Source organism: Atractosteus spatula, chromosome 25 (genome assembly GCF_055471065.1).
Source record: "Atractosteus spatula isolate fAtrSpa1 chromosome 25, fAtrSpa1.hap1, whole genome shotgun sequence".
In the NCBI taxonomy this organism is placed as follows: domain Eukaryota; kingdom Metazoa; phylum Chordata; class Actinopteri; order Semionotiformes; family Lepisosteidae; genus Atractosteus; species Atractosteus spatula.
In genome coordinates this window covers 13,067,067-13,081,038 of record NC_142730.1, presented here as the reverse complement: position 1 = coordinate 13,081,038, position 13,972 = coordinate 13,067,067, and the positions used below count along the sequence as shown (strand labels likewise).

General features: G+C 44.6%; 1 protein-coding gene across 1 annotated transcript; it reads left to right on the top strand.

Moving 5' to 3' along the window:
- Positions 1 to 5,685: 5,685 nt before the first annotated feature.
- LOC148815466 (maestro heat-like repeat-containing protein family member 1) lies at positions 5,686 to 7,646 on the top strand. The gene is made up of 5 exons (XM_088905892.1): positions 5,686 to 5,706; positions 5,922 to 6,041; positions 6,829 to 6,951; positions 7,183 to 7,262; positions 7,610 to 7,646. The coding sequence occupies exons 1-5, from the start codon at positions 5,686 to 5,688 to the stop codon at positions 7,644 to 7,646; spliced, it is 381 nt and encodes a 126-aa protein (XP_088762018.1).
- The last annotated feature ends 6,326 nt before the right edge of the window (positions 7,647 to 13,972 follow it).

Genomic DNA, 13,972 nt, shown 5'->3' with positions numbered 1-13,972 from the left:
ACACACAGGACTGGGGACCCTGGTCACAGGCTTTCATTCCTGCTGAGCTCTTAGTGTATCGATGGAGCCGTTTGCTGAGCTGATCAGCTGAGACCAAGTTAGCTCTTCGATCAAACATCTACAGCCCTTTAAGCACCTGAAAAGGGGAGTAAAACACCAAACGAAAGAACAAAGACAGACAGAGAGAAGCAGCGAAAGGCAGGTGGATTTTGTCCTGATCAGTTTTGGGGACCAGATTCTGGCTGAGAAACTTGATCCTTTGTTATATCAATGTTGTAACAGAGCTTGCAGTTCCGTTATTTTAGGAATTTCTGATTATGGAAACGTCTGTCCATTTTCAGTTCATCCAAATTAGGGTCACAGGGAGCTTGAACCTGTCCCAGCAAGTAAGACGCCTATCGGGATACACCCTGGACAGGACACTAGTCCACTGCAGGGCAGACTCACACAAAGACAAACATAGACACGCACATGCTCAAACACACTCACAGACTCACACACAATCAAACACACACTCACAGACACGCACAGACACAGACACACTCAAACACACACACACTCAAACACACACTCACAGACACACACACACTCTCACACACACTCACAGACACACACATACACGCACACACTTAAACATGTCACAGAGAATTTTCCCAGAAGCCAATTAACCTACCTGTACATTTTAGGACTGTGTTGGGTGGGAATGGAGCACCTCGAGGAAACCCACACAAACACTGGGAGAACATGCAAACTCCACACAGACCACAGCTCCAGAGTTGAACCCTGGGCCCCAACACTGTGAGGCAGCAAAGCTGTATTTAATTTAAAATCATTTAAGTATTTTGAACAGTAAAGGTGAATATACATCCACACCCACGCACACAGTACTAACTTGTATCTGTATCCAGGGAGCTGTGCTGCAGACAGTATTTACAGTCTTTCCTCACAGCTAACGAGACATGAGACACATTAATGTTTAGTGCACATGCCAGAAACAGATTCATGTCAATGATGGGCTCTTGAAACATCAATCTGAGCAATCTGGTATCAGATTTAATGACAATCCAATGTGTTTTATACAACCAAACTGACCTAATCATTGAATTAACAGCTCAAATTCTAGGGCTGGTTGACACAGGCCCGAGAGAGAGGAAACACTCTGGTGGAGAAGCTGTCCTCACCTCCAGATATAATGAACATCCTCAGCTGAGACACTGACTGTGTGGGTGTAGAAACTCTCACTGGCACTGATCGCAAGAGTGGGCGCGTTCCCCTTGGTGCCCCTGTTTGGCTGCTGTGTGTCTCTCAGGCTGGTCTCCAGTCCCTGGTGGCAGAACTGGGCCCCACCCTTCCTGTGAAGCACTTGCTGAAAATGTGAGGCAGGTGAAAAGAGTTCTTCCCATTCACACGATTCTTATCATTTGTGCAGCAATAACACAGAGAGGGACAGGAGCTGTGCTGCACCAGATTCTTCTAGGAGGAAAACACTCAGCCAAGGTATTGTACCGGTCAGAGGGACTGAACTGCTCGCCCTACTAGTTCTGTCATTCTCACCAGGATCTACTCCTGGGGACTGCTCACCCACACGCTGCCTGACACTGTTCCAATGGGGCTGGGGGTCCTAACAATGTCAATGTAGTTTACAGGCATGTTCTTGCAGGTGAGAACCCCTCCATCACCTCATGCATCAGGTCACCTGTGTCTTAAGCAAGACATCCCAGTGATTCTCTCAACGTTAGCGTTCCAGTCCAGATTTAAATGGGACAAGCGCCTGAGGTTCAATCTGGAGCTCATACAGGACTGTGCCACAGTCACATAATTTACAGTCTGTCTTGGATCTCGATTTACTGATCTGAGTAGATCTCACAGATCTTGATTTACTGATCTGGCCTCACTTGTGAGTTTCGGCTCAGTGCTTTAGGGGTTCAGGCAAAGACCTTCAAGCCTGTGGTGGTGGAACTTCTGTTCCAGTGTGGGCTGACCATGAAAGACCTGTTAGATACGACTGGAGACATAAGACTTCAAATCAGCTTTCTAGATGAAGTGAAAAACAACTGAGCTGCCCTGCAGTAAATGGAACCTTTCTGAGCTGCTGTACATATCAGAAAGCACTCTGGATTCATCTGGATTCTCTCAGAGGTTGATAGCTCAGGGGCTTCATTTTGTGTTGAATGCTGTTGAAGAAAAGTCTTCACTCAGGTTAGGTGTGGTCAAGCAGAGTCCTTTATTCATGTGCATGGGGAGAATATAATCATGCAGATCTGAGAGCAGCCTCTCATACAGATCTGTGAGTAACCTCTCCACCAAGATGGTAAATGCAATGAGTTTTATCCAGAAGATTCACACAGGAAAGCTCATTCTAAGTTTCCATATTAGGAGTTTTTTTATCTCTACAAACATTTCTTTGTAATTGACCACATTCTTCTTAAGGAGCAATTTTACCTTGTATACAGACAAAAGGAAGTATATAAATAAAAGGTGTGAAATGAGCTAGACATTCTCCTATTGTAGCATTAATATCAAAAAGTCAAATAATATGCTTGCAATTGTTCTTTCATACTGTTGCTGGGTAAAAGGCATTTTTCAAAGCCAACTATTCACTATCTTTTAAACTTTAAAAAAGGTAAATGCTAAAATTCTTCCTCAATACAGAGTTAGCCTTCTCATAATGACCTGATACTATACCTGATTTCAAATCACAGATATTGATTGCACATGGGGTAATAAATTGCCTACCATTTATTTTAATGATGGTGCTCGTTTTCCAATAAAACCGAAAAAAAAATCAATGAACAAAACATCTGATTCAGCATAATCATGTCCGATGTAATAAAGTTTATGAAGTGTTTATAAAGTGTTAGAGATGAGGCAAGAAGATTTCAAATAGGATCCTGAACAGTGGTCCCAGGAGAAACAAATACAACTCAAATCTCCCTAAATCGGACGAGCCTGCCTTTCACTATAAACATGAATTGCCGGCGTGTTAAAACTGGAAAGGAAGATACAGGAGTCTCTCAAGAAACTGTCCCAGTACATGGAAATGTTATTGTTGGAGTGTGGAACAAGCTGCCCAACAGTGGCGTCTTTCAGGAAACAGCTGGACATGACTCACCAGTAAGGACAGGAGTGAGTTCTTTACACAAAGTATTGTAGGAGTGTGGAACAAGCTACCCAGCCATGTTACTAAAACCTCTTTTAGGGAAAGGAAGGATGCTGAACTGAGGTGTGTCTGACAAATATTTTCACTGGCGCCTGTGTTATTATTGTGTGAATAATTAATCTAAAATATTCCTACTGTACTATAGTTTATCATTCAGGCCCCGCCCCCTGCTGATCGCGGCTTCTGATTGGCTGAGTTGCAGCTCCGCGCGCTCGGCGTCTCCGCCCGCTCCGCTGAGGGCGCGAGAAGAGCGCAGCCGTTATTTGTGAGCGGCTGTGTGTCGGAGGAGCGATCGTCTCCCTGCGGCTGATCCCTGTGGAGGCGTGTGGGGCTCCTGAGGCGCGGCTCTCTGCCTCCTGTCACACTGCGGAGAAGAGCCGAGGGCAGACCTGCAGCCCCGCTCCGCGACGGGTCTCTGCTGCTCCCGGCCGCAGGTATTTCCCGCAGCAGTGTGTCAGCCTCACACACTGACAGCGAAGCTCTCAAGAGAGGTTTTGCCTTCAGACTCAGCGAGTCCGGGTTGCAGCGGCGATGTGCTTCAGTTCCCGCAAAGCACTCTGGGAGGGTTTGCTCCGGCCGCAGCAGTGACGTCACGGAGGAAGGAGAGTTCCGGCGTGTCTGCTCCTGAGAGGGTGTGCTGGCTCTCCTGAAGCGTGTGGAGTGGGGACTGTTAACACACACAGTGAGAGGGAGGGGGCAAAGACAGTGAAAGTGATCTTCTTCCTCTGTTAGGTAATGTCATGTCATTCAGATGCAGTGACAGCTGTCTTGTGCTTCCTCTCCTGGGTTGCTGTGGATTCAAGAGAATAATCTCTCTTCTCTTGTTGAGGTGGTCCTGTCATGCTGTAGTGTGAGAAAATCGTTGTCAGTCCTCATAGCTGTGCAGTAATTTCAGCTGCCCAGTGTGGTGTGTGGGTGTGTTGGCTCATTCTGCTGTGGACCTGATTGCCTCCCCTGTGTGTCTGCAGCTGCTCTCTAACACACTGAGCGCAGTGGTGGATGAGGTGTGGGCCTGTAGGCTCACTCAGGACACAGTCAGAGTGCTCTGCGCTCTCAGCTCCACCTCTGAGGAGAAAGTGAGTCTGACAGAAGGCTGAGCTACATGAGAAGCTGGGACTTTTACTCTCTAAAAGTCTTATTCCTCACCTAGTGTTGTGACGTAGTGGACATAGCAGGTGTGTCTGTAATTTGCTGTGTATTACATGTTGTAAGGTGTGTGTCTGTTCAGGCTAGGTTCATACGTGTGTGCTGTTGTGTTGATGTGAGCTGTGAGCAGTGTTTGATTGTGCAGTAAAGGGGAGAGCCCCTTCAGGGTTCTGCGCTCTGTGCTCTACTTCAGGGTGTCGTCTCCACAGCTAGGGACACTCCCATCAGGCTGTTGAGGGCCGATTCCCTGTCATTAGAATCGGACGCTTTTTTCTGTTAAAATCATTACAATAAGCCATGTACACGCCTCATGTCCCATGGCCAAGTGTTACCCTGGTTATTTTTTCCCATTAAAATAAACTAGACCACAGGTATAATTTGTTTATTTTTATTAACAAAATAAAATGTAGTGGGCTTATTGTTCAATTACCATAAAATAAACACTACTGACTAAAATAAATAAAATAATCACTTAAAATAAAATAAAGACTTTTTACTCATCAAACATGCATACAAAACCTTTATAAATATTACATATACATTTGGCACATATATAGCAATAACATAAAAACAGCTAAAACAAAATAACAGGCTTGTCTTAATCACAACCCACAATTCTAATAAAATAAAATAAATAAAATGTTCAATAAGATGTTTAACAAGCAGATTGCAGCCGACTACAACCAAAAGGAAACAAGTCAGAATCATTTGGCTCTTTAGCTACTGAGCCTCTTGTTTACTAATCATCGAGGGCAGATTCTTGTTTATGAATAGGAGCAGCTGTGCGTGTGTTGAAGACAATCTGTTCCTCCTCTCATGCAAAATGTGCGCTGCTGTACTGAATAGACGCTCGCTGTCCACACTAGTACAAGGAGCACAAAGGTAGACCTGAGCTGCTTCTGTCAAGGCAGGGAAACGGCTTGGTTTGCTCTTCCAGAAAGCCACTGGCTCTGCGCTTCTTGGGATGAGTTGCTGACTGAGGTGGAGATTAATCTCTGATGCTGTCGAGTCATTCCTGTCCCGACCATCGCTTTTATCTTCATTCAGAATCTCCTCATACGTCGCCTGCAGAGATCCTGCCCGTAGTTCTTTCGGCTGTCTTGCTGTGCCTGCTGTAAGGCTCCAATGTTTTAAGTGTTGCCGTTATTGATGGCTGAGCGAGAGTCGGTTTGCTAGTCGCCGCAGCTCTTGCACTTGCTAATTGTTCACACTCTGCGTATTCTGTTTTGTGTTGAGTTCTCAAATCTCTGATGAGGTTCATGGTGTTGAACGTTCTAGCCGGTGATCCCCCACGAGCGACTTCTTTTGCACATGTATTGCAAACTGCAAATTCTTCGTCTTTTGTAGAAGTGTGGAAAAAGTGCCAGACCGGCGAGGACATGTTGCTACTGTATGTTCAGGTAATGTCGGAAATGTAGTCATCGCAAAATTGGTTTTTGAGATTGGTCAATTTAGAGACCACTGATCGAGTCATTTGGAGTGAAAATCGGCTGATATCTATCGGCAGCCGATCGATTGGAGCATTCCTTTCCACAGCTAACATGTCCTCTCAGTGCAGCTGTACAGAGCAGCCTCCTGAGCTCAGTGCTCACTGTCCTCTTCTCCGGTGTCACAGGCCTTCCTGTACCAGTGTGTCGGTGCGGCTGCCCAGCACCTCTCTCAGCAGGAGACTGTGAAACAAGCCCTTCAGGACAGTGTGAAAGAAGCAGGGTTTGAGAATCCTGTGGAGAGAGAGGTGAGGTGATCTGTTCCCACTCCTCACACACAGACTCAGGGCTTCTGCTGCTGTTGACGACAGCCATGAAAACCGTAATCTCAGTGATTCCTTTCTACACGACTGATGGACAGACGGGGAGCATCTAAAAGTATGAGGACAGATGGGGAGATTTTCAAAGCACTTTTCCGTAGACAAGCATTTTCTACCTTTTTCAGAAAGTCACTGACTGTAGAGATATGTCATTCTAGAAACGGACAATATATGAATGGAAATTAAACATTAAACCAATGTTCTAACTGCTTTATCGAGTATAGGTCATGTACTGCCTGAGCCTATCCCAGCAAGCAACAGCACAACGCGGAGTACACCCCGGGCAGGACGCTAGTCCTTCACAGGGCACACAGACACTCACACCAGGCTAATGTTACCGCAGGCCAGTTAACCTACCAGTATGTTGCTGGACTGTGGGAGTAAACTGGAGCACCTGGAGGAAACCCAGGGAGAACACGCAAACTCCACACAGCAATCACCCCAGGACTTGAGCTAAAACTAGTGTTACTGGTCATTTGACCACCGGAGAGGAAGGAAATTTAAAGATCACTGTTAAGTTTTTTATGTTTAAATTTGCTATTAAGAACAGAAGACCTCATAGTGTGAACCTCACAACTGCTTTCTGCAGACTTGACTAACCTGCTGGTACATTCTGTAATGTGTGTGCAGTCAGGATTTATTCCAGTGAGTTTTTCACTCCTTGCAGGGCCTGCCTGGGCTGTCAGTGAGTGAGCTGCTGTGTGTCCCCCTGCAGGAGCCCAGTGTCAGACTGTGCCTGTGCCGCAGTGTAGGCATGATTGCACAGGCAGTGCGCAGCGCCAGTCCCTCCGGAGCTCCCAGCTTCCCTGCCAAGGCCGAGCTCCTGGCGACAATGATGGTCAGTGTGTCTGACGCAGCCGCCTGTCTGCTGTTTTCCCACACGGATGCTCTGACAGTCCTTACTGTCAGTAGAAATCAGAGGGGAGAGAGGTGCCCTCGCTCTCTTCCTCACTGCAGCTCCACACAGTCTCTGGACTCTCAGCTGTGCCTCTAGATGAGCACAGGCCCTGTCCTGGTGTCTTTTGATGGAGGGAAGTGGGGTTTACATTTCTCTCCCATCTCTTCACAGGCGTTTGTTAAAAAGCAGCCCAGTGATGCCCTGAGCCGAGCTGTCTGTCTGCAGGCCTTGCGCGCCTGTTCCACACTGAGGTACTGTTTCCTGATGAAAGTGCCTTCACTGCTTCCATTTCTTCACAATTAAATTTTTAAGTGTGCTTGAGGCAGATGGACATTATGTTTGATGCAGTAAGTGCCATTTCCTAACATCAATATGTGGTGCATCAACTGCAGTACTCCTACGTCTAAAACTATACATTCAAAATATATGATGTGATGTATTTTCAGACCTTGATAATGGCTTCAATAGGACTGGCCTGTGGTCATGCTTTTTCTAAATGAGCTCTAGTGACAGGTTGTATAGTTCCATATGTTTACATCATGATGAGTCTTGAGGAAGAGCTGCTAACAGTGTCCTGTTTTTCCTTGTCCCACTGTAGCTGCAGCCCAGAGCTCCCTGTAGTGCAGAGCACCTGACTCGTGTGCTTGTGGAGGATGTGCTGCTACTACCTCTGCAGGATCCCAGGGGCCTGAGCTCCAGGTAGGACTGCTAGACTCAGCTGCTGGTGTTGGGTACAGACGGCAGACGGTGTCTGAAGAATACCTGCTCTTGCACTGTGGAACCTGTGAAAATTCACGATGGCTGTACATCCTTTTGCAGAGCACAATCCCTGACACATGTGCTGTATCCTTTTGTTAAAAATGACTGATTTCCAAGGTTTGGAAAAGGAGGCATTAAGTTGGAAAATGTATGGAAATCTTAGTATCAAAATAATGCTGACCCAGTGAAGTTCATTGCACACAAATATATTGGTGTTAAACAAAAATACACTCAAGCTGACCTCCTCCGTGTTTCCGAAATCATCCTCCCGAGAAACGGGAGAAACAGGCTGTTACTCATGTTTGTCTGAGACAGCAGTTGGCTGGGTGTCAGAAAGTGGCTCAGCCAGTCAAGCTGAAATCTGCCTGTGTCAAGATAACAGAAGGAGGCAGAGTTCATTTCCAATTTGTGATTTCAGTTACATTGAAGTTCATATGTATGTAATATTTAAATGAGTGATTAAAGATTTGCCATTCGTGCCCGATCACTCACACGTGAACACAGTCGACTGGTCCCTGCAGCTCACCTTCACAAACAGAGTGTGATGAGACTGTCAGCAGCGGAGAGCTCTCATGATGGTGTGATATTTCCATCCAATCCTCAGTGTTGTCTGTTGAGTTGAGCTAATATGGACGTGATTTTGACTCATGAACAGTAAGTCTTCACAACTGTCTTGTCTTTTAAATTCGACAGTTCATTGCAGGGCATCAATGTCGATAAGCAGGCGAGCATAAAAACACAATTACAGAACCTCTTTGGAACCGAACTAAGCTGTTCTCTGAGAGTCACACTAAGCAATTGCTATTTTAAACATTTGTATTTGAAATCAGTGATCAGTATGAGTTTTAAACTTACGAGACATCTAGCCAACAGTAATATTTACAATTTGACAGCGATACGTTGATGACACAAAGGGTTCAAACGATATTTATAGTTACAGTCAAACCTCAATCCTGCTGGGCAAGCTGATCAGAATTCGCCAGATAAGTTTGATAAAAATGTTGGAAAAAATACTACTACCTAACAGAAAAATGTCGTAATTAGCCAGATATTTTTTTTGCTAGAAATCGTTTGAGTAATCTAGTTTCTGGGAAAATATATTTAGCCACAGCTAAAAATATTAGTAAATTAGAAAAATGTAAACAATGTAAAATACAGACTAGCTATTGCTGTACTATAGCTTTAGTCATCAGTTCAATACATCTGAGGAACAAAAGCAGCACAAATACTACTTTCTGTGGCGTTAAAAGAAACTCACAGTCTGTTCACAGGTAGGGCTGCGATTCCTTGTGGCTGGAGCGGTTTTTTACTGTGTAGGCTACTCGGAGTGCTTGCAAGAAGGAAAGTGATGTCTGAAGTGTGTGAGTCATTACTTTCAGTAACTGGCACCTCGTCAAACAGAAATGACTTAGACAAAAGCTGTCTTATATTCAATTTCAATTCAATTCAATTTGATTTATTTTTATATAGCACCTTTCACAACAAGGTGTCCCCAAGGCACTTAACAAAGCTGTGTGACAACACATGATGTTACAGCAGGGTGCGAATGATATCTTGGCATCAGGGGGAGCTCACCCCTGGTTAGGGGGGGACGCATCACGTGTGAAAGGCCAGTCAACTAACACATACAAAGTGAGCACTGGATTATATAGTTATAGTTTAACAGGAGTTACTCTTACCTTACAATAGAAGTGACCACAGAGGCCTGGGCTCAGCTGTCTGTGGTGTCTGTCCTGTTGCCCTTGAGGTGGACGAGCGGTGGCCTGCTTTACTCCAAGATGATACAAGAGGCAGGGATCGAATCTCTCCAGAGGAGGTCCATTCAGATCAACAAAAAGAAGTGAGGAGAGGCTTCGTTTTCTCTTAGTGTCACTCAGGGAAGAGAACCCCCGCTCGCAATCGGCTGAGGTGGCGAGGCACGTCCGGCCTGCTGTGGAGTTTTCCCAGCGTCTGTCCTGATGCTTTGCCTTGTAATTTCCAGTCGCGGAATTCCTCCCCTGCCTCTCTGACGGGTTCGCCCAGTGCTTTAGCAAGCGCGCCAACTTCACCTTCCCCTTTCTCGAGCATCCGAGCGTTCTTAGTCGATTGGTGATAAAGTGAATATAGTTTTGCGATAAAGAATTCGAAATGGTTACACCCAGCCACTTCTTTGAGAGCATCTTGGACTGCCAGTTCACGGCGATGTGCCAGACAGTGTATGGAATGCACTTTAGGAAAGTCACGCTTTAGCCTAGCAGTCAGTCCAGAGGATTTGCCAGTGAGCACTGCAGCCCTGTCAGTGGCTATGCTGATGAGATATTTCTTCATGAACTCATCATCAAAACCCACGTTACTAAGGCTCCCTCTCAGAAAACTATAGATTGATTCCACGTCTGTGCCATCCGTCAGCTCTGTGATGTCCAAAAATACATTGACCACATCCCCTTTCCCACTCTCATCGCATCTCATGTATATGATGAGATGAGCACGCCCGTTCACTGTGCTTTCATCAATAATGAGGCTATTTTGTGACTTAAGTTCTTTTATACTCGACAAAAGCTTGTTCTGCATTTGCTTTGCAATATGACCTATAATTTCAGCACAGGAATGGTCTGACTTATGTACAGTGCCTACTTTGGCACCATTAAGCTCCGGTTACATTATTGAAGGAGTGAACTTTTTATAAGCTAGTCTTTCCTTGGACACCATATGGGCAGATCTGAATGAAACTGCAGTTTCTTGAATTAAATTCAAGTACCTTGTTTGGGAGAATTTCTTTTTGCTTTGTCTCTTCAATATCAACGGCCCTTTTATGTGATAAGCTATCACGGTGTTTATATATTTTTTCCGTTTCTGGTTCTGCAAAGGCCTACTCACATCTCCATGAATCCACTCCTCAGATAAATGCATGCCAAGTGCTTTTTCTGACAGCAGAAGACTCTTTGCATCTCTGCACAGTGTGCATCCCAAGTTTCCATTCTTAACGAAAAGCCATGGGTTACGTTTTTTCCACTCTGTCCACTGCTGGCTGGTCCAGTTAGCCGGTAGATCGGTGCCGACTGGGGTCACAGAGGGACCAGCCTCTTCTTCTGGGGAGCCAGTGCTGCTGGTGGACGTATTCGGAGTGGCAGGCCAGGCAGGCGGGTCAGCAGATGAACTGTCTGACGAGCAACCACTAGCAGCAACAGTCAGATTGCCCAGTTTGGGTTGTTTTGTGAACCCAAAATTAGCGAGTAAAGTTCCCTGTTTTCTCTTGGGCATTATCGTCGTTTTTCAGAAATATGTATTGAAAACTGAATGTCATTGGAAATTTTCTCTGCATATTTACTGTGCACCTTTTTTTTTGAGAAGACGTAACCAAGAGTGACTTGTTAGCTTGTCCGTTTGTCACTTGAAAAGGAACGTTGCCTACTTTTGTAACAGCACCACCATGCCTTGATCGGTAATAGTATTCAATTGCTTAGCTATTTCTATGGCAGCAACATGCTGAAAACAGAAACGCAAATGTAGTCTATACCGGAAAAAAGCGACACATACTGTAGAAATAGGAATTTTTTTAATTGACAGTTTCCATATTTTAGAGACCCCCCCCAAATTTTGCAAATGGTCTCTTCAGGGGAGCTCATGGCTTATTCAGGGGAGCTAAGCTCCCCCTAGCTCCCCCGTAATTCGCACTACGTGTTACAGTACAGAAAGAGAAGAGGCCAAAACACAACAGAGGAGAGGAACCCAAAACTCCTCAGTAAGGAGAAGAAAAACCTCTGGGGGTCCAAGGTCAACTGGCTGCCCAACCCCTCTGAGCATGCTAACATTATACAATTCAAAAAAAGTACTAAGTGTGGAGTATTAAACCTTCCATCATGTCCTTCTGTGTGACAGTACTCCATGCAGATCCCTGTAGACCAGCAAATTCTCCCTAAACGATGGCTATATTCGCGATGTCCCCCTTGGATCCGTGGCAGTGATGCAGCATCCAACTCAGATGGTCCCCAGCCCGGGCACCAACCGGACATGTGGGGAGGAGAATAGGATAGTTTTGTCAGAACAGATGTATCTACCTGGCAGGCCAACACAGAGACACACAATGGCATGTACAGCAGCACCAGCAGCCATAGCTCCATCAGGCTATGATGTAAGGTGTGAGTAGGCTAGGCTGAAGTAATAGGTTTTCAATCGGGATTTAAGTCCTGAGATTGACTTGGCATCCCGTACGTAGGCTGGCAGACTGTTCCATAAACTAGGGGCCCTGTAGCTGAAGGCTTTACCTCCAGCTGTTATTTTATTAATATGTGGATTAAGAAGAAGACCTGCATTCTGTGATCTAAGTGGGCGACTTGGATTGTATACATTAATCAGCTCCATTAAACAGACAGGCACCTGACCTCTGAGAGCCTTATAAGTAAAAGAACTTTGAAGTCTACCCTGTACCTGACAGGAAGGCAATGGAGAGAGCTACCTATACAGTAGCTGTGTTTGTACTTTCTACTCGTAGTAACAAATACACAAAACCGCGTTTTGAATTCGCTGTAAGGTGTTGAAAGTGCGATAGGTGCTCCCTAATAGTAGGGCATTATAGTAATCTAATCTGCTGTATACAAAGGCATGTATTAGTTTCTCTGTGTCTTGAGTGGAGAGAAGATGCCTTAGTTTTGCAATGTTTCTTAACTGTAGGAAGCACGCCTTTGATACTGCATTAACATGAGAGTTAAATGAGAGTCTTGTATCTAAGATGACGCCTAGATTACATGCCGAATCATTAAGGCAAAAGAGTTGAGTGACAAAAGGTTTTCACATATCCAAGTCTTTTATTCATTAATGCAATTAGCTAAAGTTACAATTGACGAGTTGGGTGATTAGTTACTTAACTCTTAGTAACCATTAGTCTAGTTACAATGACTCACCTAATCCAAACGTGGATTTGTGCCAGATCAGTGAAATATTGTAAAAAGGTGGAGGTGAGCGGTTTGCTCTGTTTCCATTGGTGTCTGTGGTGACTTGGTTGAGGCATGACTGCGCACAGTATCTAAAGAGGGGGTGGGGCCATGGGGAGGTCAGTCCTGCTGGGATTCACTTTCGGGATTTATATTGCACTCAAGCCAGAGGGCTAAATCTCTCCGTGTGTAATTGACTTTATACACTCCAGTCATGTTCTTACAATTATTATTTAATTCATTTTATTTGAAGTATTACATATTTACTTATTTAATTCATGTTCATAAGTTTATGGTATTGTTTCAGTTCTGCAAAATAAAAATGTGCTTTAAATGTTCAACATGCACTTCAGTTCAATTTGAAATTTCAAAAATACAAAAAGAACAACACAGCAGCTAACCAACAGTTAATAATACCCTATTAGTTAACTCCAGGTAATTAAAAAGTTATACTCCTTTTAAAGCATGTTCTATTGAAATTATGAGAAAACAATATATATCGTTATATATATCGTTACCATGCAAAATTAAAATCGTGCTGGGCAAGCGATTTTTTTAAGTTTTAAAAAAAATCGAAAATATGATACAGTGAAGTGTCCCTGCTTGGGACATTGCATGACTTTAAACGCTGTAAAAAACGTGTTTAGATCATTAAGAAACGGGTGATCAACTTAGAATGTTTGTGTACATTGTAGGTTTTTTACTTTATAATTAAACCTTTAAAATACTTGAATTTCATAAATGGAGTTTATAACGAAAGTACGCGTTTCGTACAGAAACAATCTGCTTCTCTTCTCTTCCTGTGGTGTGAAACAGATCAGCGGGTCCGTGTTCCCAGTCAGGCTGGAGAACAGCGCCCCGCCCACTGCACTCCGTCACGGAGGGGGCGGAGCCTAGCAGCACAGACTGAGCGCTAATGGCACCGATCGCGTCTGCATTTATAACTTAGTGTTTAAAATGAATCAAACAGTGTAAATCATTTCTTTTTACTTCTAAGTTCTTTGCTTTTTTAACAAATTAGACTGATCATTTGATAACATTGTTAAAGCAGGATCTTATTGTACTTCTTAATTATATTACACGTCTTAAATAATACTGTAACAAAATGGAGGCTGTGTTACACTCTCCCCCACTTAACTCACCATCCTCGTCAAAGGGCTATCCCATCCCACTGCTGACACCAATGTAACGCTTCGGGGTTCACATGGGCACCCTCGCCGCTGCCGCATCAGGTCGGCCCCCCACCATCAGGGACTCAAACCCAGGCCTCCGGTGTCACTCAACAGGGACCC

Excerpts from the sequence above, each read along its gene's own strand:
- LOC148815466 (XM_088905892.1), top strand. The coding sequence starts at position 5,686 with ATGTTGCTACTGTATGTTCAG. Across the intron at positions 6,042-6,828 it reads AGAATCCTGTGGAGAGAGAG|GAGCCCAGTGTCAGACTGTG; the intron begins GTGAGGTGATCT and ends GTCCCCCTGCAG. Across the intron at positions 7,263-7,609 it reads CGCGCCTGTTCCACACTGAG|CTGCAGCCCAGAGCTCCCTG; the intron begins GTACTGTTTCCT and ends GTCCCACTGTAG.